Raw genomic sequence first — 21,757 nt, 5'->3', positions numbered from 1 at the left:
CAAAACCACTAGCATATGCATATGTATGTATGGATATTTATATATATATAAACACACATACATATTTTTTCAATTAAGAGATCTGGTACACTGAATTGCTCTTATTTGGCACACAGAATTGCTCAATTATGCAGTTGTGGGAGCAAGCTCAACAGTCTCTGAAAGGTGTTGTCTTTGCTTCTGCTGCTGGAGCTCAGATTCTGCAGGCCTGGCAGCCGGGAAGGGAATAAGGGCAAAAGTGGGAGACAGCAAGGATAAGCCAGCCAAAACCCATGAGGATAGACTGGAACCCAAGTCAGTCTCTCCCCACCTCCACCTTTGATGACACGAATGTCCTGCCACAGAAGGTATGCTTTTACCCATCATGCTCTGCTGCTACACAGGTATGCAAGCCCTGCTAGTGCACAGTCCCAGCACATGGTAGCACTCAGTAAGGAGAGCTGGATGTTCCAGTTCCATTGATTATGTCAGCCCACTTTCCCCAATGAGTTGAACTGTCATGTTTTTGTATATACAATCACCTTGTTTGAGATTCTGTTTTATTCCACTGACTAATTTTTTCCCTTTGCTTTATTCATTTGATTAAGTGGCCTTATAATATGTTATCATAATTGGGAAAGTGAATTTCTTGGTTTTTTTTTTTTTTTTTGGAGATGGGAGTCTTGCCCTTTCGCCGCCCAGGCTGGAGTACAGTGGCATGTCTCAGTTCACTGCAACCTCCACCTCCCAGGTTCAAGCTATTCTCCTACCTCAGCCTCCCGAGTAGCTGGAATTACAGGCATGTGCCATCACGCCTGGTTAATTTTTGTACTTTTGTAGAGAAGGGGTTTCGCCATGTTGGCCAGGCTGGTCTTGAACTCCTGACCTCAGGTGATCCACCCGTCTCAGCCTCCCAAAGTGCTGGGATTACAGGCGTGAGCCACCACATCCGGCCAGTAAAGTGAATTTCTCTCACTATTTTTTTCTATTTTCCCTATCAAAATCTTTGTATTTTTAAAAAATATTTTTTTCGGCCGGGCGCGGTGGCTCAAGCCTGTAATCCCAGCACTTTGGGAGGCCGAGACGGGCGGATCACGAGGTCAGGAGATCCAGACCATCCTGGCTAACACGGTGAAACCCCGTCTCTACTAAAAAATACAAAAAAATTAGCCGGGCGAGGTGGTGGGCGCCTGTAGTCCCAGCTACTTGGGAGGCTGAGGCAGGAGAATGGCGTGAACCCGGGAGGCGGAGCTTGCAGTGAGCTGAGATCCGGCCACAGCACTCCAGCCTGGGCGGCGGAGCGAGACTCCCGTCTCAAAAAAAAAAAAAAAAAAAAAAAAAAATATTTTTTCTTTGCTTCTTCTTTGTTTTACTAATTGGAATTATACACTTTAATTTTTGGAGAACTGACACTTTTTATGATATTTTCACTTCCCAAAAGGATATGGTTAATTTTCTGTTTGTTCCCATCTTGCTTTATAGTGTTTAATAACATTTTACTGTATAACTTTATTCATATGAATACTTATGTGTTTCTTGATTAAATATAAGTAAATATACGTACCACATCATAGTCGTTACAAGGGAAGTATCTGCCAAACTGCCCGGGTTCAAAATCCCAGCTCTGAGATTTTACCAGCTATTAATAGTAATCTGGGGCTAAATCACTTAATCTGTGTGTTCCTCAGTGTTCTCTTCTATAAAATAAGAATAATAATAGTGGCTGGACGCAGTGGCTCACACTGCATCCCGGCACTTTGAGAGGCCGAGGCATGTGGATCACTTAAGCCCAGGAGTTCGAGATCAACCTGTGTAACATGGCAAAACACCCGTCTCTACAAAAAATACAAAATAATAATAATAATAATAGTAATCTGTTTCAAGAGGATGTTGTGAGGCTTGATTGAGTTGATACAAAGTGCTAAGAATAGTTCATGGCATTATGGTGGCTATCATTATTATCCCAAGAATTTTTTTTTCTGAGTAGCTTCATTATCTATATATTTTCCTAAGAATCTTATAACTTTGTAACTCTAAATTGAAACTGCTTCCATTTTCTTTTTTTTTTTTAGACGGAGTCTTGCTCAGTCGCCCAGGCTGGAGTGCAGTGGCCGGATCTCAGCTCACTGCAAGCTCCACCTCCGGGTTTACGCCATTCTCCTGCCTAGCCTCCCGAGTAGCTGGGACTACAGGCGCCCGCACCGCGCCCAGCTAGTTTTTTGTATTTTTTAGTAGAAGACGTGGGGTTAGCCGTGTTCGAGGTCGATCCTGACCTCGTGATCCGCCCGTCTCGGCCTCCTAAAGTGCTGGGATTACAGGCTTGAGCCACTGCGCCTGGCTGGCAGTCTTTTCTAAAATAAGTTGGGCTATTCAAGCTTTCCTCTTTCTCCTGGGTCAATTTTCTTGGTAATTTGTATATTTCTTGAAAGATACCCATTTCCTCTATTTTCAAATTGGTTGATTTTCAGTTGTACTGTTTTATAATTCTTCAATTTTCTCCTCTATTTGTAAGAATGTTTTCTTTCTCATAACTAATTTTGTCTATTTAATCTTTCTTTTTCCCCTCTTAATTTGGCTTGCAAGAGGTTTATTTTATTAGCTCTTTTTTTTTTTTTTTCGAGGCAGAGCCTTACTCTGTCGCCCAGGCTGGAGTGCAGTGGCACCATCTCAGCTCACTGTAACCTCTACCTCCTGGGTTCAAGCAATTTTCCTGCCTCAGCCTCCCAAGCAGCGGGGGTTACAGGTGTCTGCCACTGCACCCTGCTAATTTTTGTATTTTTTAGGAGAGACAGGTTTTCACCATGTTGGCCAGGCTGGTCTCAAACACCTGACCTCAGGTGATCCGCCTGCCTTGGCCTACCAAAGTGCTGGGATTTCAGGCATGAGCCACTGTGCCCAACCTTAATAGCTCTTTTAAAAGACAATTTTTTTGGATTGATTTATCCTTTTTAGGTTTTTTTTTTTTGTCTTTTTTTTTTTTTTTTTTTTTGAGACAGGGTGTGGCTCTGTTGCCCAGGCTGGAGTGCAGTGGTGCAATCTCAGCTCACTGCAACCTCCACCTCCTGGGCTCAAGCTACCTTCCCATCTCAGCCTCCCAAGTAGCTGGAACTACAGGCATACACCAGCACACCTGGCTAATTTTTGTAATTTTTTTTTTTCCCAGAGATGGGGTTTCACCATGTTGCCCAGGCTGGTTTCGAACTCCTAAGCTCAAGTGATTCTCCCGCCTCGGCTACCCAAAGTGCTGGGATTACAGGCATGAGCCACTGTGCATGGGCCTTTTTAGTTTTGTTTGTTTGTTTGTTTTTTTCATTTCATTAGTGTTAGCTTTAGTTATTATTTTCTGATTTGATTTCTTTTTTTACCCTTTTCATAATTTCTTGAAATAAGTGCTCTCTTTATTTTTCCTGTGCATATGTTGGTTAAAGCTTGGTATCTTTTTGACAGTGAAATATATGATACAGGGTAATTGAGAGGGTTTCTCATGTTATGCTGTTTTCTCATTTCACATTTTTATTTTGTGAACATGGTATTTTCATTCTTTTTTTACAACCAGTTTTATTGCATTGTAATTTATATACAACAGATTGATCCGTTTCAAGTGTACAAGCCTATGAGTTTTGACAAGCGTATTCAGTTGTGTAATTACCACCACAATTAAGATACAAAACATTCCTATCTCTCCCCAAATCCTCCTACCACTTTGCAGGCACTCTTCTCCCACCTCCCCCAGCCCATAACTTAAATTTCTCTTGTTTGATATCAGTACAGATGTTCCTTGACTTAGGATGGGACTATGTTCCAAAAACCCATCATAAGTAGAAAGTAATGTTAGTCGAAAATATATTTAATACCCTGATAAACCCATCGTAAAGTCAGAGAATCCTAAGTTAAACCATTGTAAGTCGGGGATTGTATATAGCCTCTGCTTTTCAAAATAACATTTAATATTTGCCTGGTATCTATTCCATGTCTTTATTTTAAAACTTTATCACTTTAAGTGTGTTTCTCTCTCTTTTTTTTTTTTTTTTTTTGAGACAGAGTCTTGCTCTTTCGCCCAAACTGGAGTGCAGTGGTGCTATCTCGGCTCGCTGCCAGCTCTGCCTCCTGGGTTCACACCATCCTCCTGCCTCAGCCTCCTGAGTAGCTGGGACTACAGGCACCCACCACTGTGCCTGGCTAATGTTTTGTATTTTTAGTAGAGACAGGGTTTCACCATGTTAACCAGGATGGTCTCGATCTCCTGACCTCGTGATCCACTCACCTCAGCCTCCCAAAGTGTTGGGATTACAGGTGTGAGCCACCACACCCATCCTAAGTGTGTTTCTCTTAAGTAATGTGTACCTAAATTTGATTTACAACAAAATCTGACAGTGTTTCAATGGTAGATTTCAGTCTACTTGTATTTACTGTAATGAGTGATGTATTTGATTTTCTTATTTTCATCTTACTTGTTTTAAAGCTTTTTATATTGTTGTTAACTCTTCTTTTTTTAATCTTTGCTAGATTAAATAAATTACTACTCATTCAATTTTTCTCCTCATTAATTTGGAGTTTGTCATTCTATTAATAGAATGCTCTCAGATAGATACACATGACTCTTCTAGTGTATGAAAACAACAGCTACTATTTCCAGAACACTTTAATTATCTTCTATTTCCTCCCCATCCCAATAAAATGTAATCTTTTTTATTTTTTATTTTTTTTGAGATGGAATCTCACTCTTGTTCCCCAGGCTAGAGTGCAGTGGCACGATCTTGGCTCACTGCAACCTCCACCTCCCGGGTTCAAGCGATTCTCCTGACTCAGCCTCCCAAGTAGCTGGGATTACAGGTGCCCACCACCACGCCCAGCTAATTTTTGTATTTTTAGTAGAGACGGGGTTTCGCCATGTTGGCCAGGCTGGTTTTGAACTCCTGACCTCAGGTGATCCGCCCGCCTCGACCTCCAAAAGTGCTGGGATTACAGGCGTGAGCCACCAGGTCTGGTCAAAATGTGATCTTTAGATTACTTTCACTTCCCTTCCTTTCTCCCCTTTTTCCTCCCCACCTCTCCCTGCCTTAGACTTCTGGAACACTTTTACCTTCCCCTTATCCCCACCGCCTGACTCCACAGTTTTAATGAGATAATTTAGTCCTTATTAGAATTTCCCTTATAGTGTGTTCCATCTGTTTCAAGAATCCTTATTTAGCATATATGTTACACCTCATAAACAGACATGGTTCGTTGCTCCCCACTGGTTTCTTGCCTCTTCTCTTCCCCTGTCTTGAAGTCTCTGTTAAGATTCATTTGTTGTTTATTAAAGTCTCTTCTCAAAAATATTTCTCAGATGAAGTACTCAGTGATTTTTTGCAAATCTTTTTTTCTTCCTTGGCTGGGTATGGGTTGCAGGCCTTTTCTTTCATTAGTCCACATTCCATTTGGGGGTCTTTTAACTTTCAGGGTTGCAGATGAGAAAAAAGAACTTGCTTTTTGCCTGAAAGCATGTAAGATATCCTATATTCTTAGAGTTTTGGAATTGTTGCCATATGTAGCTGAGTGTGTGTCTTTTTGTTTCAATTGGAGCTGCAACTTCAGTCTGTCTTCAGCTTAGAGAAATTTCATCTATTATTTAATTATGACCTCTCCTCTCTTGTTCCTTTTTCTCCTGGAACCCACAGCATTTGCAGGTTAAGTCTACCGTATCTGTTCCAGGCTCCTACCTTCTACCACATATTTGCAATTCTATATTTTTGTGCTAGATTTTGAGACATTTTTTTCTATTTAATTTTCTAGACCTATTTTTGGGGTTTCAGCAATGACTGTCCTCTCCTTTGATTTATCAATGGAATTTTTTAGTTCTGAGATCACATTTTCTAGTTCAAGGAAATCTTTTGTGTTTGAGCTTCACACGTATCTCTTCCAGGCTCTCATTTTTTCTGTCAGGGATTCAGCTGTCTGCCAGCAGGTTCCTCTGCCCTCTGCTTTTTCTGCATTCTCCCAGCCTCAAGGGCTGAGAAATTAAAGCCACCATTAGTTTTGCTGAGAGTTAAGACCCAGAAGAGTTATGATTGTCCTTGGGAAGCAGGCTATCTCTGAGACGCGCTTTCTTCCTGAAAGTCCTTGTTTCTGGCTCTGAGGCTATTTTCCAGACCTTGTCTGCAAGGAATTCTCTCTGCTTGGAGCCCAGAGGAGCCCACTTAAAGTTTGTCACCTATAGCTGGAGTTGTCAGAGGAGGTGTGGAACGGAGAAACTCACTAGAGTTTCCTAGAATTCCCTTGCTCTGAGAGGTCTAAGTATTACTATTAACAAACACCAAATCACCAAAACACTTAAAGCCAGGAAGCGTTAAAAGTAGTTACCTCTGGGAACTATGACTTGGAGTAGGAACGGGGATGGGGGAAGACAGCCTTTTACTTTTATTTTTTCCCCTACGGTAGGATTTCTCACCCTCAGCATTATAAATTTTGGGTGAGAAATTCCTTATTGTGGGTAGTTGACCTGAGTTTTGTAGGTTAACAGCATCCTTGACCCCCTCCCACTACCACCCCCTCCCCAGTTGTGACAACCAAAAATGTTTCCAGACGTGCCCTAAATGTTTCCTGGAGGGGGTGGGGAGCAAAGTCACCCCTGGTTGAGAACCACTGTTGTGTAGCCTTTGGTTCTATTTGATTTTTTTTTTTACCACGTGCACGTTATTTCTATAATTAAACATTTAACTGAGGTCACAAGACAGAAGAGGAAATGTGAAGCTGTTAAAAGTAAGCAGAACAACTAAGTAGAGAATATACAGTAAAGGACAGGGAAGCAAGTTAGCAAAGTGGGAAGAAATTGAATATAAATAAAAGAAGTAGAAATGAAGAAATGATAATTGCTTAAATCTGTTCCCTCCTTGTAACAAAACTAAGCTGGAAGTTTAAACCCATCTTTGAGAGACTGCAGAGTAGGGCCAAAGATGGAGGGGCCCTGGCCGCATGGCTTTCAAAGACCCTCCCCACCTATAAGTAATTTCTTAACTTCCTGGCCGGCACGGTGCCTCACGCCTGTAATCCCAGTACTTTGGGAGGCCTAGGTGGGTGGATCACAAGGTCAGAAATGAAGAGCGTATCTGAGTCTTGGAACCAGAGAAGCAGGATCCTGAAGTCCCACATACTCCTGTCACTGAGGTCCCTGTCAGGCCTCTGAGCCCAAGCTAAGCCATCTTATCCCCATGACCTGCACGTAGACATCCAGATGGCCTGAAGCAACTGAAAATCCACAAAACCAGTGAAAATAGCCAGTCCCTGCCTTAACTGATGACATTCCACCATTGTGATTTGTTCCTGCCCACCCTAACTGATCAATTGACTTTATGACAATACACCCTCCCTGCCCTTGCGATAATGTACTTTGTGATATTCCCCCACCCTTGTGAATGTACTTGGTACAATACAGCCTCTCCACCCTTAAGAAAGTACTTTGTAATATTCTCCCCACCCTTGAGAATGTACTTTGTAAGAAGATCTACCCACTGCCCACAAAAAAATTGCTCCTAACTCCACAGCCTATCCCAAACCTATAAGAACTAATGATAATCCCACCACCCTTTGCTGACTCTCTTTTCAGAGTCAATCCGACTGCACCCAGGTGAAATAAACAACCGTGTTGCTCACACAAAGCCTGTTTGGTGGTCTCTTCACACGGACATGCGTGACATTTGGTGCCGAAGACCCAGGACAGGACTCCTTCGGGAGACGGGTCCCCTGTCCTCACCCTCACTCTGTGAGGAGATCCACCTACAACCTCGGGTCCTCAAACCAACCAGCCCAAGGAACATCTCACCAATTTCAAATCGGGTAAGTGGTCTTTTCACTCTCTTCTCCAGCCTCTCTCACTACCCTTCAATGTCCCTCTCTTGCTACCCTTCAATCTCCCTCTCCTTCCAATTCCAGTTCTTTTTCCTCTCTAGTAGAGACAAAGGAGACACATTTTTGTCCGTGGACCCAAAACTCCAGCGCTGGTCACAGACTCGAGAAGACAGTCTTCCCTTGGTGTCTAATTACTGCGGGGACACCTGCCTGATTATTCACCCACATTTCATTGGTATCTGATCACCGCGGGGATGCCTGCCTTGGTCATTCACCCACATCCCCTTGGTGGCAAGTCAATTGCGGGGATGCCTGCTTTGGCTGCTCACCTACACTGCAGCCCGGGGCTGCTCACCACCCCCTGTGCCGTGTCTCTACCTTTCTCTTTGAACTTACCTCCTTCACTATGGGCAATCTTCCGCCCTCCATTCCCCCGTCTTCTCCCTTAGCCTGTGTTCTTAAAAACCTAAAACCCCTTCAACTCACACCTGACCTAAAACCTAAATGCCTTATTTTTCTTCTGCAATACTGCTTGGCCCCAGTACAAACGCGACAATAGTTCCAAGTGGCCAGAGAATGACACTTTCAATTTGTCTATCCTACAAGACCTAGGTAATTTTTGTGGAAAAATGGGCAAATGTTCTGAGGTGCCGTACTTCCAGGCATTTTTCACAATTCGTTCCCTCCCTAGTCTCTGTTCCCAATCCAACTTGTCCCAAATCCACCTTCTTTCCTTCCTGCCTGTCCCTTCAGTCCCAACCCCAAGTGTCGCTGAGTCTTTTGAATCTTCCTTTTCTACCAATCCATCTGACCTTTCACCTCCTCCCCAGACTGCTCCTCCTCAGGTCGCTCCCCGCCAGGCTGAATCAGGCTGCAGCTCTTCTTCAGCCTCCGCTCCCCTACCCTATAACCTTTCTATTACCTCCCCTCCCCTCACCCAGTGTGGCTTACAGTTTCGTTCTGTGACTAGCTCTCCCCAACCTGCCCAACAGTTTCCTCTTAGAGAGGTGGCTGGAGCTGAAGGTATAGTCAGGGTACAGATGCCTTTTTCTCTATCAGACCTTTCCCAAATCAGCCAGCATTTAGGCTCTTTCTCATCAGACCCCACTAAATATATACAGGAATTCCGGTATCTAACTCTGTCCTACAATTTAACCTGGAGTGACTTGAATGTCACCTAACTTCTACCCTCTCCCCAGATGAACGGGAAAGAGTTTTTTCTCTAGCCCAATCTCACACTGACAAACGCCGGCTTCATGAGCCAGGCCTCCAGAAAGGCATTAGAGCAGTTCCCCGAGAGGACCCCCAATGGAACTATCTCAGGCAGATTCCCCAGGTATAGCTAGGTGAGATTACATGATTTCCTGCCTAGTTGAAGGGCTTTAAAAGGCAGCATACAAAGCTGTTAATTATGGCAAGCTAAAGGAAACTACCCAAGGTAAAGATGAAAACCCAGCCCAGTTCATGGCCTGCTTAGCAGCAACCCTTAGACACTTTACTGCCCTAGACCCAAATGGGCCAGAAGGCCGCCTTATTCTTAATATGCATTTTATCACCCAATCCGCTCCTGACATTAGGAAACAACTCCAAAAATTGGATTCTGGCCCTCAAACCCCACAATAGGACTTAATTAACCTTGCCTTCCAGGTGTACAATAAAAGAGAAGAGGCAGCCAAGCGACAACACATCTCTGAGTTACAGCTCCTTGCCTCCGCTGTAAGACAACCCACAACCATGTCTCCAGCATACCAAAACTTCAGAACATCCAAGCCACAGTTCCCAGGGGCTCCTTCAAAACCTCCTCGTGGACCTTGCTTCAAATGCCAAAAGCCTGGCCACTGGGCCTCGGAATGCCCGCAGCCCGGGATTCCTCCTAGGTTGTGCCTTGTCTGTGCGGGCCTCCACTGGAGGTCGGACTGTCCAACTCACATCGCCACCATTCCTAAAGCTCCTGGAGCTCAAACCCAATGTTCCTTGGTCGACTCCTTCCCACATCTCCTCAGCTTAGCAGCTGAAGACTGACACTGCCCAATCACTTCGGAAGCCCCCTGGACCATCACAGAGGCGCGTGACAGTCCCCAGCACTGCAGAGATCTGAGATCCAATAACAGTCTGCAGAGGTCTACTCACACCATAGCCACTGTTCTGGGATTCCCATTCCATTTAGACCTCCTGATTGCCCCGTGTGTCCTTGCAATAAACACCGCTTCACTTAAAGAGTTGATTCCTTACAAACAAAGGCCTGGTAGACTTAGCATGCCCAGTCAGAGATGGCCCCTCACTATGTGTTCCCAGTACTAGTTTCACTTCTTAGTGCCACACTTTAAGGATCAAGCCAAAAGGGGGCAATGAGTAGGCTGCAAATAAAGTCTGTAAAAGAACTGTAGAAGGAGTCAGGCTCGGTGACTCATGCCTGTAATCCCAACACTTTTGGAGCCTGAGGAAGGGGAATCATCTGAGGTCAGGCATTCAAGACCAGCCTGGCCAACATGGTGAAACCCTGTCTCTACTAAAAATACAAAAAATTAGCCAGGCATGGTGGCAGGCGCCTGTAGTCCCAACTACTCTGGAGGCTAAGGCAGGAGAATCGCTTGAAACCGGGGGCGGGGCGGAGGTTGCAGTGAGCCAAGATCACACCACTGTACTCCAGCCTGGGTGACAAGAGCAAAACTCTATCTCAAAAAAAAAAAAAAAAAAAAAAAACCTAGGTCATTTGTAAGGACTAGCTCCCAATTCCTCCAGGGCTGTCAGACCAGTATTGGCAGAACCAGTGAGACAAGTAACAAGGAAGCCGACTTTGGTTCCAAATGTTAAAAGTTCTATCAATAAGAAAGATTGGAAGAGAGTCCTTGGAAGGGTAGTGAGGTTCTTACCAAGGAGAGGTTCAGCTTCTGGAAGTAGTGAGGTTCTTACCAAGGAGAGGTTCAGCTTCTGGAAGTGTTCAGGAAGATACTCATAGGGCAGCTCCTGCAGTGGGTGTAACTTTGGGCTAGATCTGTCAGCCTCCTTTTGGCTATGTGATTCTAGAAATGTATAAGCTAGACAAGAGATCTGATTAACTCACACATTAAGCAGAAATATCTTAGGGCCAAATGGCATGACAGTACATTTAAGTCAGAGGAGGTTGGCTCATGGAGGAATTGGGCAATAAGTGAAGACATCAGAGGTTCAACATCTTCAGCTGACTCTGGTCTGTTGGTCTTTCCCCCACAGAATTAGTCAGAACTCATGGTTGCAAGAGATAGAAAACATAACTTTGACTTAAGGAAAAAAAAAAAGGCCGGGTGCGGTGGCTCACACCTGTAATCCCAGCATTTTGGGAGGCCAACGTGGACAGATCACCTGAGGTCAGGAGTTCGAGACCTTTGGGAGGCCAACGTGGACAGATCACCTGAGGTCAGGAGTTCGAGACCAGCCTGACCAAGATGGAGAAACCCCATTTACTAAAAATACAAAATCAGCTGAGGGTGGTGGAGCATGCCTGTATTCCCAGCTACCCTGGAGGCTGAGGCAGGACAATCGCTTGAAGCTGGGAGGCGGAGGTTGCCGTGAGCTGAGATCTCGCCATTGCACTCCAGCCTGGGTAACAAGAGCGAAACTCCGTCTCAAAAAAAATTAAAGGAATTCATTAGCTTACGTAGCCAAAAAGTTCAGAAAGCAAATCTAGCTCTGGGCATGTCTAGATTCAAGGTTTCAAATGAAGTCATTAAGACTTGGTCTGGGTGGCTCACGCCTGTAATCCCAGCGGGCGGATCACTTGAGGTCAGGAGTTGGAGACCAGCCTGGCCAACATGGTGAAACCCCGTCTCAATTAAAAATACAAAAATTGGCCGGGCGCGGTGGCTCAAGCCTGTAATCCCAGCACTTTGGGAGGCCGAGACGGGCGGATCACGAGGTCAGGAGATCGAGACCATCCTGGCTAACACGGTGAAACTCCGTCTCTACTAAAAATACAAAAACTAGCCGGGCGAGGTGGCGGGCGCCTGTAGTCCCAGCTACTCGGGAGGCTGAGGCAGGAGAATGGCGTGAACCCGGGAGGCGGAGCTTGCAGTGAGCTGAGATCCGGCCACTGCACTCCAGTCCGGGCGACAGAGCGAGACTCCGCCTCAAAAAAAAAAAAAAAAAAAATACAAAAATTAAAAATACAAAAACTAGCCGGACGACGAGGCGGGCGCCTGTAGTCCCAGCTACTCGGGAGGCTGAGGCAGGAGAATGGCGTAAACCCGGGAGGCGGAGCTTGCAGTGAGCTGAGATCCGGCCACTGCACTCCAGCCTGGGTGGCAGAGCAAGACTCCGTCTCAAAAAAAAACAAAAAAACAAAAATTGCCGGGCGCAGTGCCTCATGCCTGTAATTCCAGCACTTTGGGAGGCCGAGGCGGGCGGATCACGAGGTCAGGAAATCGAGACCATCCTGGCTAACACGGTGAAACCCCATCTCTACTAAAAATACAAAAAATTAGCTGGGCGTGGTGGCAGGTGTCTGTAATCCCAGCTACTCAGGAGGCTGAGGCAGGGGAATGAAGTGAACCTAGGAGGCGGAGCTTACAGTGAGCCGACATCCCACCACTGCACTCCAGCCTGGGCGACAGAGCGAGACTCAGTCTCAAAAAAAAAATTAGCCGGGCATGGTAGTGCACACCTGTAATCCCAGCTACTAGGGAGGCTGAGGCAGGAGAATCGCTTGAACCTGGGAGGCGGAGGTTGCAGTGAGCCAAGGTTGTGCCACTGCACTCCAGCTTGGGCAACAGAGCAAGACTCCCTCTCAAGAAAAAAAAAAAAAAAAAAAACCTTGGTCTGTATTATGCATTGTATGTCTATCTCAAAATATCTCATGTACTCTATAAATACATACACCTACTATGTATCCATAAAAATTAAGAATTAAAGAAGACTTGGTCTTTCTCCACATCCCAGCTCTGTTTCCCTCCTTGTAACAAAACCAAGCTGGTAGTTTAAATCCATATTTGAGAGACCGCAGAGCAGGGCCAAAGATGGAGGGGCCCTGGCCAGATGGCTTCCAAAGACCCTCCCCACCCATAAGTAAGTTCTTAAGAACTTCCTGGCCGGGCGGGTGGGCGCGGTGCCTCACGCCTGTAATCCCAGCACTCTGGGAGGGCTAGGTGCGCGGATTACCTGAGGTCTGGAGTTCACCAGCCTGGCCAACATGGCTAAACCCCGTCTCTACTAAAAATACAAAAATAATTAGCCGGGCGTGTTGGTGGGCGCCTGTATTCCCAGCTACTCAGGAGGCTGAGGCAGGAGAATCGCTAGAACCTGGGAGACGGAGATTGCAGTGAGCCGAGATCGTGCCATTGCACTCCAGCCTGGGCGACAAGAGCAAGACTTCGTCTCAAAAAAAAAAGGAAAAAGAAAAAAAGAACTTCCTGCTGTTGAACCTTTGACTGTCCCGGAGACCCTTCCTCTTCCGTTTTCAGTGTGTCCCTATCCTCCTAGCTGGGCTTTAAGAAAGAGTGGGGGCAGCTGGGGCCCTAGGGGCTCCCCCATGAGGGTCTGTCCCTGGGAACGGGGCGCTGGGGGACAGGCACTCCTTCTGGCTGGAATGCTACACCAGTGAGGGAAAGGAGTCCACTAGGGAAGTGTCTGGAGCTGGAGACGGGGAGAGAAATCACTGGTATTTGTGAGTTGATCAACTAGAGGGTGTGGCGAGGGGGGCCCTCAGAAGGTGTCTTAAATTCCAGGTTCAGGAATCAATAAAGAAGCTGCCCAGTCCAAGTGTTCAGGGCTGAGGGCCTCGGTGATGGAGACGAGGTAAGAAGGTAAGAAAACGGACGGTACAGGAGAGAGAAGACAGAGGACCCGGGCTAGCGGACGGAAAACGAAAAGTTCAAATCGTACCCCGCTACAGTCACACATGAAAAATAAAATGTTTTGGCCGGGCGCGGTGGCTCACGCCTGTAATCCCAGCACTTTGGGAGGCCGAGACGGGCGGATCACGAGGTCAGGAGATCGAGACCATCCTGGCTAACACGGTGAAACCCCGTCTCTACTAAAAATACATTTTAAAAAATTAGCCGGGCGCGGTGGTGGGCGCCTGTAGTCCCAGCTACACGGGAGGCTGAGGCAGGAGAATGGTGTGAACCCGGGAAGCGAAGCTTGCAGTGAGTGGAGATTGTGCCACTGCACTCCAGCCTGGGCGACAGAGCAAGACTCCGTCTCAAAAAAAAAAAAAAAGAAAGAAAAAGGCCGGGCGCGGTGGCTCACGCCTGTAATCCCAGCACTCTGGGAGGCCGAGGCGAGCGGATCACAAGGTCAGGAGATCGAGACCACAGTGAAACCCCGTCTCTACTAAAAATACAAAAAAATTAGCCGGGCGCGGTGGCAGGCGCCTATAGTCCCAGCTACTAGGGAGGCTGAGGCAGGAGAATGGCGTGAACCCGGGAGGCGGAGCTTGCAGTGAGCCGAGATCGCCCCACTGCGCTCCAGCCTGGGCGGCAGAGCGAGACTCCGTCTCAAAAAAAAAAAAAAAAAAAAAGAAAAAGAAAATGTTTTACAGAAACTCAGTTTACAGACGACTGCTTGGGAGCAGTCATGTCACCCAGTCCAGAGAGAGCCGGTCAGCTGCGTTCCGCGAACTTGGGAGGCGACTGCGGGGGGACCCGCGGGGCCCTCACTGCGCGCCGTCAGGGACCAGACCCTGGGGCGGCCCCGAAGCGACGGGACTACAACTCCCAGGATGCCGCGGGCCAGGCTGCATCCCGCCTGCGCAGACGTGGTGGCAACTCCACCCCTTACCAGGCGGCGGCGCTGAGGGCTCAGTCCTAAGCGGGCGGAGGCGGCGAGCCCGGTGGGTCTGGGCCGGCTTCGGAGATATCTGTAGGCTGAGTTGGGGACGTTTGAGCCCTTGGCTTGTCCGGGTGGGTAGGCGGGACCCCAACCCCCGCCTCCTCCAGAGTAAAGCTCTCACGTCCACCTGGCGCGACGCTGAGCCATCTTCAGAAGCACCGCAGCCCTCAGAACCCCACATCCCGCTGCCGGTGGTTCCCCGCATCCGGTGTCCGCCCCCGAAGCCTCCCTCCCTCCCCCGCAGCCCCAGCTATCTGCCCTTAACCGCGACCTGGGCCTCTCCTGGATGGGGAGGCCCAGGATGGGGTCCTCAGAGATCCAGGGACCTAGGGGCATTTGTGGCGTGTGTAGGGGCGTGGGCTTTAGGGAAGGGTGTTCCCCTTCAAATTGGGATCACCAGGACGGAATCAGGCGCACGGCTTCCTCCTCTGTGGCTTCCTGTGGCACTCCAAGTGGGAAGAAGAGAAGCTTGGAAGTGAAAGCCTCAGCTTCTCCTTTCTTCAGCCCCTCAAGCCTCAGAAAGATCTGTCAAGCGCGGCCTGCCTCTACAGAGGCCCTGGGGAGATGGCCTAGACCTTGAAATATCCTAGAAAAGGTTTAACAGGTTGGAGCTTTTGCTAGAGAGATGGATCACAGATAGGCTTAAGGGGTGGAGAGTGTGTGTGTGTGTGTGTGTGTGTATGAGAGAGAGAGAGAGAGAAAGATTGCCAGGTGAGGAAGGTGAAGAGCTGAAACCAACTTGGAGCTAGGCTGTATTATTATAATGAGGATTTGGGTTGGCGGATGTTACAGGCTCTAACCAGAAAGCTGGAAGATGTGATAGGTGGGGTCTTTTTTTAAAACCCTAAACATCTCTTTGTAATCCATCTCTCCTCTGCATCCCCACCGCCACTGCCACCATCCCCTCTCGCTGAAATCTTGCAACAGCCTCTGAAAGGTGCCGCCTGACTCCAGACTGCTGACCACTAGATCAGCACAGCAACCACTGGAGTTAGAGCCTTTAGCTCACTGCGTTCATCCCTCGCTTAAAACCTTCAGTGACTCCCTTTCGCCTCCCCTGCAGGATAAAGCCCAAGCTCCTTGGCATGACTTACGGGCGCAGTGTGGTCTGGCTCTGTCTGCCCCTCCAGCCTCATCTTACCATTGCCCCTATCTCACTCTACCCTCCGGCTGTGCCTAATGCACTTCTGCCAGGTCCTCTGAATAAGCCTCTCCTTTGCCTGTGGTTCCCTCTGCCTTGGAGCATTTTCTGTCCTTTGCCTCTCCTGGCAGATTCCTACTATGTGTCATGTCTCTACCTAGAAGTCACTTCACCTATGAGCTTCCCTAGAGGAGCCTATATTTCTCTTATTTTAATAATGCGTAGCATTATTGAGCATTTATTGTCTAAGTGCTTTACAAATGGTAACTCGTTTAGCCTCACAACCACCTTTTTTTTGAAGTAAACACCATTAATATCCTCTCAATCTTACAGATTCAGAAACTGAGGCACAGTTGCCCAAGAACACACAGCTGGTAAGTGGTAGACATGGAATTTGAATGCAGACAGATGGGCTCCCGAGCCCAGAGTCCTAATCTCTGTGCCAACTGGCTGATGTATCATACTATATGGGGCAGGAGGCTGGGGTTAAGAATCAGGAGGTGGCCGGGCGCGGTGGCTCAAGCCTGTAATCCCAGCACTTTGGAAGGCCGAGACGGGCGGATCACGAGGTCAGGAGATCGAGACCATCCTGGCTAACACGGTGAAACCCCGTCTCTACTAAAAACTACAAAAAACTAGCCGGGTGATGTGGTGGCGCCTGTAGTCCCAGCTACCCGGGAGGCTGAGGCAGGAGAATGGCATGAACCGGGAGATGGAGCTTGCAGTGAGCTGAGATCCGGCCACAGCACTCCAGCCTGGGTGACAGAGCGAGACTCCGTCTCAAAAAAAAAAAAAAAAAAAAATCAGGAGGTAATGGGTGGACAGGCAGGACAAATTAGATGGGGATTAAAATGAAAGTGGTGACAAGCAAAACTGTTGGCAAGACTGCAGGTGACAACTGAGAGAATGAAGGCCGGGCACGGTGGCTCGTGCCTGTAATCCCAGCACTTTGGGAGGCCAGGGTGGGAAAGAGTGAGTGGAGATGAACCGCTGCCATAGTGATGGGATAAGGAGAGGGCCTCTGGGGATATACGATGACTAAGTGCAGATAAGGCTACTGATGTCAAGACAGGGGTATAGGTGGGACTTAATAGCAGACTGGGGAGGTCAGGTTGGGGGACTTGATAAAGGAATCAGGCTGGCAGGTTGTGGAGGTGGTGGCAGTTATAGAGGTCAAGGGGAGAGTAGCTAAGGACTGTGAGCTTGCAGCCCCCAGGGGGAATGCAGTGGCTCTGAGTGCAGATCCGGAGGATGTTCTAGCAGCAGCAAGAGCAGCTGAGGAGCTGAGCTCTGGCCCTCCACCCCGGCGCCCACCTTTGCCCTGTTGATGCTGCAGCCCCTCTTGGGCCCTCATCCTCAGCTAGGCACCCCCAGAAAGAGCTCCGTGCAGACAGCAAACTCACACCCCCATCTGCGGGGCCCTTTGCAAGTCTTCAGCCTTCTAGGTTAAAATCTAAACACTTTTTGGAAAGTTTTATTTGAAAACTTGGGGACAGGGCAGAGACAGCAGGATGGAGACTGTATTCTCCTGCCAGGGTTCTTAGGTCAAAAGCCAGGCTCGGGGTCCCTCCCGTCTCTAAGTTCCAGGTCTGCTCCAGTCTGTGAGCTCCCGAGGAATATACCCACCCACCCACTGTCAGGCCTTTACCCCTCCCCCACCGCCCACTTCCTGTGCCTGAGGAGACACTGAGGCGTGGGGGTAGACTATGAGGGAGCGGGGGTGGGGAGGATCTGGTTAAACTCCAGAAGAAGGAAGTGAGAACCTGGGAGTTTGGGGGCTAAGAGGAACAGATAGAAAAAAGAAATGAGGAGGGGGCTACTGTCTTTGCCTCCTCCATCACAAAAGCTTTGCCGAGATGTCTCCCTCGAAGCTCAGGAAGTCCAGGGTAGATCACATCCTGTGACTTGGCAATGGCGCCCGTCTTTGGGTGCTGGTTGGGAAACAGTCATGCCCCTGCTACAGGGGGCTGGGGTAGTGCATGCCCCGCTGTGCCAGGCCCTCCATCTCAGCTGGCTGCAGGCTGGCTGTTGGCATAGGCCTGATCGGGGAAGGAGGCCCGGGCCCTGCGGGTCTGGGCACATACTGAGGCATAGAGCTCCGGCTCGGGGCCCAAGGCCTGGGACTTTGGCTCAGAGTCCAGCACCACCTCCGAGTACTTGACAGGGGTCCCAGGGCCTGGGATCCGACCCTGAGGAGGCCGCAGCTGTAGGCTGGTGTAACACATCACCTCCTCTGCAGCCTGGAGATGCAAGGCTGTTAGAAGTTCACTGGACCCTTGGAAAAGCCCGAAAAGCCCCCCACTTCCTTCCCTCCCCCTTTTCTCCAGCCACCGCTGACTCACCCTGGCAGGGCCTCCAGGAGTTGGATCCTGCTGGTCTGGCCCTGGGTCTTGAGACAGCCGTCCTGGGACAGGGAACAGGAATCTGGTCAGCAACTTGTCCCTCCTCCTGCACACCCCCATCCCAGCCACCCAGGACCTGGCCTCTGTGCCCCTTCTGTCTGCCAGCTCCCTACCTGTCTGTAGATAATGCAGGTTCCCATACAGCGGAACCTCTTCCACAGAGCCTCCAGAGCTGCAACACAGAGTTCAGCGAATGAGTGGGGACTTCTCGGAAAGAACTCTCAGTCAACCCATCCCTGTTGTCTGTTACCCACCGTCCCTGCCCCGGATGGCTCCTGCTCCGGCCCCTGGTCCACTGGGACAAGTGTGCAGCCAGCGAGATGAGAAGCAGCAGCGTCACAGCTCCTAAGAGGACCCACAGTCCCCAGGCCTGGGTTATGGACGGGATTCCTGTGGATGTGAAAGGAAGGGGGGTGTAACTGCCCCGCCCAACCCCCAGGGCCCAGCAGGTGGGACCTGGGGCCACATGACCCCTCCCCCACCAGCCCCTGCCACGCCCAGCTCACCCAATGTGAGTAGATCTGTGCAGTTGTCACCTCTGCTCATGGCTGCTGATGTGAGAGTCCACAAGCACACTGCTCTGAGCCGAGGATCAGCCTGGTTCATGGCCTGACAGCTTCCACAGCCCTTCTTACTCCCACCCCTCCTCAGGCCTGTACCCCACAGCTCAGCATCCCCAATGCTGGTGGTGGCAAAGTCTCTGGTTTCCGGGGAGGAAGGGGGAGGGGAGGGATGAGAAAAAGAACAAAGACCCCGCCCTGTGCCTGCACCTGCGCCACTCCTGCAGCTCCTGAGCTTCCTCCACCCTCGCTGCCCGGGGCCCTGTGGCCCCCTTGAGAAGCAGGCCTGTGGGTAATGTGCCACAGGCAGTTGAGTCCCTGAGGACTCCAGGGGCGGGGGGAGGGTGAGCAGAAGTGGTGTGAAGCAGGACTAACAAGAACAGGAACGCCCCTTCTGCTCCAGGATGCCCACCTTCCTCCCCGACTCTGGTCCCGGAAGAAAGATGTATTCCTCAATGAACATGATATAAAGTGGAAGGGTCGGGGGAGCCTCCTGGTACCTCTGATCCCATCACACCCTAAGGCTGATCTGAGAGGATATGTGTATAGATGATGCTTGTTATTGTTTCATTGGGGGCATTATAATTTGGGGGACACCCCCAAACCTCCCCTTTCAACCCACTTCATCCAAACTGTCCATAAGAACTGTCACTCTCAATAATTAATTGCATTTTAAAACTCTTTGCCGTAGGACTGTCCTGGGAAGCTGAGTCCCGTCTTTGCACATGTACACTTCAAGGGGTGTAGTACTTGCCATACCTAGAGATAACTCCATTACGTGCAAGGCTATTGATGTATGAAGAGGGATTTGAAGTTGCAAATATAAACCTGAGACCAGAAGTCAGAGATGTGTTTTGTCTAGCCCATACAACATTTTTTAAACGTTTAAAATCAGGGCAGTGGCATGCCAACAATGGGGATGGCAGAAGTCCTGCCCCTTGAGTTGCAGGCAATAAGGGGGTGCATTGTCTGTAGATAATTTTAAAAATAAAAATCAGTCCTCTTCTTATCACCATGTTCCAGAAATTATGAAAAAAAAAATCAGTGATAAAATTATCCTCCCTGAAAAATATTTTGTAGATCTAAGTTTTATTGTATTTTTTGAGACCGGGTCTTACTTTATCTCCCAGGTTGGAATACAGTAACACAATCTCAGCTCACTGCAACCTTGACAACCTCCCGGGCCAAGGGATCCTCCCATCTCAGCCTCTTGAACAGCTAGGACTACAGGCATGTGCCACCACACCCAGCTAATCTTGTTCATTGTTTTTGAACAATGTGTTGCCAGGCTGATCTCAACTCCTGGCCTCAGGCAACCTGGCCATCTCGGTCTCCCAAAGTGCTGGAATTACAGGCATGAGCCTCTGTGCCAGCCCAGATCTAACTCTTAAATTGCTGTGGTTGCCCAGATGCAGTGACTCATTCCTGAAATACCAGCACTTTGGAGGCCAAGGCAGCAGGAGGACTGCTTGAGGCTAGGAGTTCAAAACCAGTCTGGGCAATATAGTGACACTCTCCATCTCTACCAAAAAAACAAACAAAAACAGTAGACAAGCCTGGTGACACAAGCCTGTAGTCCTAGCTACTTTGGAGACTGAGGTGGGAGGATCACTTGATCCCAGGAGTTGGAGGCTGCAAGGAGCTACAATTGTGCCACTGCACTCCAGCCTGGACGACAGAGGGAGAGACCCTTTCTGTACATTAGATACACAAATACCATTGTCTTACAACTGCCTGCGGTATTCAGTACAGTAACATGCTGTAAGCATTGGAGCTTAGGAGCACCAGGCTATACCATATAGCCTAGGTGGGTAATAGGCTACACCATCTAGGTTTGTGAAAATACACTCTATGACGTTTGCACAATGACAAAATTGCCTAGTGACTCATTTCGCAGAACATATCCCTGTTGTTAAGCAATGCATGACTTTTTTTTTTTTTTTTTTGAGATGGAGTCTCAGTCTGTCGCCCAGGCTGGAGTGCAGTGGCTGGATCTCAGCTCACTGCAAGTTCCGCCTCCTCAGTTTACGCCATTCTCCTGCGTCAGCCTCCCGAGTAGCTGGGACTACAGGCACCCGCCACCTCGCCCGGCTATTCTTTTGTATTTTTTAGTAGAGACGGGGTTTCACCGTGTTAGCCAGGATGGTTTTGATCTCCTGACCTCGTGATCCGCCCGTCTCAGCCTCCCAAAGTGCTGGGACTACAGGCTTGAGCCACCGCGCCCGGCCAATGCATGACTTTTTATGCTGACATGATTATATTTACAAAGTTCAAGGAAAGAAAATGTTCACTGTCTGAGTTTATTTTCTGGCCCTTATTATTCATTTTATAATTATCATTATAAATTGATTTTTAAATTTGTTTTAATTTAATTTATTTATTTGAGATGGAGTCTCCCTCTGTCACTCAGACCAGACTGTAGTGGCACAATCTCTGCTCACTTGCCCAGGCTGGAGAGCAGTGGTGTGCCCGGCCATAAAGCATTTTTTTAAATGATCCACTTGAAAAATAAAAATGTGTTCCAGGCATAGTGGCTCACACCTGCAATCCCAGCACGTTGGGAGGTGAGGCAAGAGGATCACTTGAGCCCAGGAGTTCGGGACAAGCTTGGACAACATGGCAAAATACCGTCTCTACCAAAATACACAAAATTAGCCAGGTGTGATGGTACACGTCTGTGGTCCCAGTTACTCAAGAGGCTGAGTGGGAGGATTGCTTGAAGCTAGGAGGTAGAGGTTTCAGTGAGCCAAGATCAAGCCTCTGCACTCCAGCCTGGGCAACAGAATAAGACCCTGCCCCCACCCCCCAAAAAAGAAAGAAAACAAGAAAAATTTGGGTCTGGGCATGGTGATTCACGCCTGTAATCCCAGCACTTTGGGATGCTGAGGTGGGCGGATCACCTGAGATCACGAGTTTGAGAGCAGCCTGGTCAACATGGTGAAACCTTGTCTCTACTAAAAATACAAACATTAGCTGGGCATGGTAGTGCCCGTCTGTAATCCCAGCTACTCTGGAGGCTGAGGCACGAGAATTACTTAAACCCA

General features: G+C 48.5%; 2 protein-coding genes across 4 annotated transcripts in view; both read right to left on the bottom strand.

Moving 5' to 3' along the window:
• Positions 1-11,116, bottom strand: part of CD72 (CD72 molecule) — a 29,025-nt gene extending 17,909 nt beyond the window's left edge. Inside the window, exon 1 of one of the 3 annotated variants that reach the window (XR_004443672.1) lies at positions 10,720-11,116. The gene's annotated coding sequence lies outside the window, so the exon portion shown is untranslated. The remainder of the gene's footprint in view (positions 1-10,719) is intronic. The other 2 variants (XM_033238173.1, XM_033238171.1) reach the window with 2 other exon arrangements.
• A 6,081-nt stretch (positions 11,117-17,197) lies between these two features.
• SIT1 (signaling threshold regulating transmembrane adaptor 1) lies at positions 17,198-18,880 on the bottom strand. Its single transcript, XM_033238178.1, has 5 exons — positions 18,660-18,880; positions 18,408-18,543; positions 18,267-18,325; positions 18,094-18,155; positions 17,198-17,991 (listed from the first exon to the last, which is right to left on the bottom strand). Exons 1-5 carry the CDS (start codon positions 18,757-18,759, stop codon positions 17,758-17,760), a joined length of 591 nt encoding a protein of 196 aa, XP_033094069.1. The 5' UTR covers positions 18,760-18,880; the 3' UTR covers positions 17,198-17,757.
• Positions 18,881-21,757: the final 2,877 nt, after the last annotated feature.

Source organism: Trachypithecus francoisi, unplaced genomic scaffold (genome assembly GCF_009764315.1).
Source record: "Trachypithecus francoisi isolate TF-2019V2 unplaced genomic scaffold, Tfra_2.0 Lachesis_group16, whole genome shotgun sequence".
Lineage (NCBI taxonomy): Eukaryota > Metazoa > Chordata > Mammalia > Primates > Cercopithecidae > Trachypithecus > Trachypithecus francoisi.
The sequence above is the reverse complement of the archived record's forward strand: the minus strand, read 5'-3'. Positions and strand labels throughout refer to the sequence as shown.

Excerpts from the sequence above, each read along its gene's own strand:
- SIT1 (XM_033238178.1), bottom strand. The coding sequence starts at position 18,759 with ATGAACCAGGCTGATCCTCGGCTCAGAGCAGTGTGCTTGTGGACTCTC. Across the intron at positions 18,326-18,407 it reads AGCCATCCGGGGCAGGGACG|CTCTGGAGGCTCTGTGGAAG; the intron begins GTGGGTAACAGA and ends TCTGTGTTGCAG. Across the intron at positions 17,992-18,093 it reads CTCCTGGAGGCCCTGCCAGG|GCTGCAGAGGAGGTGATGTG; the intron begins GTGAGTCAGCGG and ends TTGCATCTCCAG.